This window comes from Rhododendron vialii, chromosome 1a (assembly GCF_030253575.1).
Source record: "Rhododendron vialii isolate Sample 1 chromosome 1a, ASM3025357v1".
NCBI lineage: Eukaryota > Viridiplantae > Streptophyta > Magnoliopsida > Ericales > Ericaceae > Rhododendron > Rhododendron vialii.
Genome location: NC_080557.1, coordinates 23401871 through 23406489, shown reverse-complemented (window position 1 = coordinate 23406489; position 4619 = coordinate 23401871). Strand labels below are relative to the sequence as shown.

The 4619-nt window shown below is 38.9% G+C and overlaps 1 protein-coding gene across 1 annotated transcript; it reads left to right on the top strand.

Moving 5' to 3' along the window:
• Positions 1-4130: 4130 nt before the first annotated feature.
• Positions 4131-4619, top strand: LOC131329672 (secreted RxLR effector protein 161-like). The gene has a single exon (XM_058362966.1). The coding sequence runs from the start codon at positions 4131-4133 to the stop codon at positions 4617-4619; it is 489 nt and encodes a 162-aa protein (XP_058218949.1).

The window sequence follows — 4619 nt, the reverse complement described above, 5'->3', positions numbered from 1 at the left end:
TTGTTGAGTCTCCATCATTTTTACAAAGAGTTCAAGGGGATACTTGTGGTCCAATACACCCACCATGTGGACCATTTCGCTATTTCATGATTTTAGTTAATGCCTCAACCAGATGGTCACATACTTGTTTATTGTCTACACGAAATATTGCATTAGCAAAATTTCTTACCCAAATAATTAGATTACGATCACAGTTTTCAGACCACCCAATCAAGACAATTTGTCTTGACAATGCTAGAGAATTCACGTCACAGGCATTCAATGATTATTGTATGTCAATTGATATTGATGTTGAGCATCCTATTGCACATACTCATACCCAGAATAGTTTAGTTGAATCTTTTATTAAAAGACTTCAACTGATTGCTCATCCATTACTCATGAAAATAAAATTACCGGTTTCTGCTTGGGGTCATGCTATTTTACATGCTGCATATCTACTTCATGTTAGGCCAAACGCATATCATAAATACTCACCAACACAACTTGTACTTGGTCGACAATTGAATATCTCTCATTTAAGGATTTTTGATGGTCCTGTGTATGTACCCATTGCGCCTCCACAATGCACTAACATGGGTTCTCAATGTATACTTGGTATCTATGTAAGTTTTGACTCTCCATCTATCTTTAGATATCTTGAACCTTTAACATGTGATGTTTTTAAGGCACGTTTTGATGATTGTCATTTTGATGAATCAGTATTCTCAGCATTAGGGTGAGATAAATCATAGCCAGAAGCTCAAGGTGAAATTACTTGGAATGCTTCGACGTTATCACATCTTGATCCGTGTACTAATTGATGTGAACTAAAAGTTTAGAGGAATATTCATTTGCAAGGTATTGCAAATCAACTACCAGATGCATTCACTGACACAAAGAAGGTAACTAAGTCTCATATACCAGCTGCTAACATTCCAGCGCGGATTGAAGTTCTTGCAGAATAAACCACTAGCATAACAGGTGATGAGTCTAAGACACACCAGAAGTGTGGAAGACCTATGGGTGCAAGAGTGTGGGCACATGCCCCGAAAATCGTATCGCAATAATGCAGGTGCACCCCTTTTTAAAGCACAGTGAAATGCTCAATTCAGAGTCGTCACTTGGGTTTTGAAGGATGACACCCAAGGAATCGAACTTGAAACGTTTGCTATGTTGTTTGATTTTGAAAAAGGCGTAGACTGGTACATCGCCACCTCGAAATCTGAGGTTCGGAAGCCAGGTTACGAGAGGAGAAGGATTTTAAGACACACCTCTCGCTCAATCCGGAGATCGATCTCTACTCGGGCATTTGTAAATCCTTCGTGTTTCCTTCTCATTAATCAATTTTTAGCTAGTTAGGGCGGGGGAATAGTTTAAAGGTATTTAAAACTGTAATATGTTGGCAGGATGTGATAGATGACATGCTCGCTTATTGAAACAATTAATATATGATGAAAACAGACTCCTGTGGGAGTTTAAACAGACTGGAAATCAACTATTTTGAAGATAACGTGCACAGGAAGAAATCAGCATGCACTGACCAAGTCACTGCATGCTAATCAAACCTGTGTGCGCCACCCCCAAACATGCGCGAGCCAATAAGCTTAAAGCCCACAATCCTTTGGGCTTTGGAAGCGACTAGTGCACACTCAGGACAAACCAAGCAATTTATAGACAGTTTAAATACAGTTATAAGCAGTTTAAATGGGCAACAAAAGCCATAAAATGAAAGGAACACCCCATAAACAGTGTGGGAATAAAATAGAAACCAAGGCCTAGTTACTTATGCAAAGGCCAGCCACTGGTCAGAATGGGACCTGCGTACGCGGGTAAACCACTGTAGTACGCAGGTTTGAGTCATCTGACCAGTGCTTGGTTTTACATGTTTCTGGGTTCTGAGACATGTTCAGAAAGACCCCAGGGGTATTCCAAATCAACAGATACACATATTGAAATAAAATTAGCAGTTTTAACTAAGGAAAGCAATAGACTAGTTATTAACATGCTTGCAGTGATGAATATGAAAAAGAGAGCATAAAACAAGTAAGACACCAGTCCCTACGTGAAGCTGCGCACGCAGCCACAGAGTGGCGCATGCATACTGTCGATCAGCGTGCGCCAGTTCTTACCACAACGATTTTGAAACCTTGCCAGCTTTAAGGCCAGGACTGGTATTGATTACCAGCCTTGACCCTGCCAGCTCTCCTCAGGGATCAGAACAAAAAATAATACAAAGGTGTTATACCTTTGGTTTTTTAGGTTTGAAAGGATGTTTGAGCTTGAGCTTGAGGTTTGTTGGATGGATGATGAAAGCTTGTTGAGTGGTTGTGTGTTTTTGAGTGAAGAAACAAAATGACTAGGATTTTGTAGCTAGGAAACCTTGAAAGTTGTTGAGTTTTGTAAGTTTTTTGGAAGATAAAACTTGGTAACCCCTTGGAAGAGTAATGGTGGGGGTATTTATAGGAGGAGGTGGAGTGAAGGAGGGGTGTAACCAACCAAGTAATGGCTGGTTGGCTTGGAGGGAAAGTCTTCCTCTCATTAAATAAGAGGGAAAGGTGATGGGAGGTGCGTGAGAGAGGGAGGGAACATCCCCCTATCCGAGGATCTCTCTCAGATGAATAAATAGAGCCTGGGAATGCCCCAAAAGTCCTATGATCATGGCTGAATAAAGGTGACGAGACGAGGTTTGACCAGCGCGCGCAAGTAGTTGACCTGCGTGCGCTTGTCCAAATTGCCCTATCAACGTCAACGGTCAAAGCTGGCCGATGACTGACACGTGGCAAATGGACTAGCGCAAGCTGGTTTTGGAGGGGCATGCGCAGATAGGGTTTTGGCTGAGGCTTTTAGGGTTAGGTTAAAACGCTCGAAGCTTAAACACACTAACATTCCCGGGGGCTCTTGATCTTTTTTATCATATTGGGGAATCAAATATCGTAAGTAAACTAATTTGGGAAGCCCAGATTGGGGTGTCTACAAAGAGATAAATTTCCTCGGAAGAGGAAAAATCTAGGCAAAAAGGTTGAAGTAGTTGTAACTCTCGAAGAGACCAAGCTAACAAATTCAAGCGCTCTTGAAGAGGCTACTAAACCCACAGAATAGCCTAATGAAAGAATGAATCTATCAATATTCTCCCGTAAGTATGAATCTGTTGAAGAGAAGTCTCCCAAAGAGTTATTTCCTGAAAAGGAACAGGTACCTGAAAGTAATGAGATCTCAATACATTATATGAATACGGGTGAAATATTAAATAGAAACAAAATCATTGTTGACAACGTATTTTCGTTTAAAGTTGCTCTTGACATTACCAAAAGTAATGAGAAAATTATTGAAAGTAATGAAGAAAGTAAACCACAAACTATCAAAAGAATGTCGATATAGGAATGATTGGCCAATGTGGAAATGAGCAATTCAAGCAGAACTAAATTCTCTAGCAAAAAAAAAAGTATTTGGACCTGTAGTCCTAACCCCTGAAGGGATACAACATGTAGGATACAAGTGGGTATTTGTGCAAAAGCGCAATGAGAAGAATGAAGTTGTACGCTATAAAGCACAACTTATTGTACAAAGTTTTTCGCAGAGACCTGAAAATGATTATGAGGAGACATACTCTCTTGTAATGGATGGAATCACATTCAAATTTTTGATTAGCTTAGTAGTCATGGAATGTCTAAATATGCACCTGACGGATCATTGGATGCTGACATGTACATGAAGGTCCCTGAAGGATATACTATGCCTGAAACACACAAATCAAAACCTCGAAGTGTTTATTCTCTTAAGCGACAAAAATCTTTATATAGTTTGAAACAATCTGGTCGTATGTGGTATAAATGGCTTTGTGATTATTTGCTAAAGGAATGATATGAAAATGATCCTATTTGTCCATGTATTTTTACTAAGAAATCAAACTCTGGATTTGCAATTACTGCGGTTTATGTTGATGATTTAAATCTCATTAGAACTTCTAAAGAGCTTATAAAAACCGCAAAATATTTAAAGAAAGAGTTTGAAATGAAAGACATTGGCAAAACAAAGTTTTGTCTCGCCCTGCAGATCGAGCATTTGCCAAATGGTATTCTAGTAAATCAGTGACATACACTAAAAAAGTCATGAAATAATTTTACATGGATATGACACATCTTTTAAGTATGCCTATGATTGTTAGATCACTTGATGTGAACAAAGATCCATTTCGTCCTCTAGAAGAGGGAGAAGATATACTTGGTCCCGAAGTATCATATATGAGTGCAATCGATGCACTTATGTACCTAGCAAATTGTATGAGACCAGATATTGCATCCTTGGTCCATTTATTGGCTCAATATAGTTCTGCTCCAACTTTGAATCATTGGAAAGGAGTTAAACACAAATTACATTATCTTCAAGAAATGACTAACTTGGGCTTATTCTATTCAAATGAATCAACATCACAATTAATCGGATATGCAGATGCTGGTTATTTATCAAATCCACATAAAGCCCGATCACAAACAAGATATGTGTTCACTTGTGGTGGTACTTCTATTTTGTGGCGTTCTATAAAAAAAATATTGACTGCTACTTCTTCTAATCATTCTGAGATTATCGCGATTCATGAAACAAGTCGCGAATGTATTTGGTTGAGATCTATAATTTAG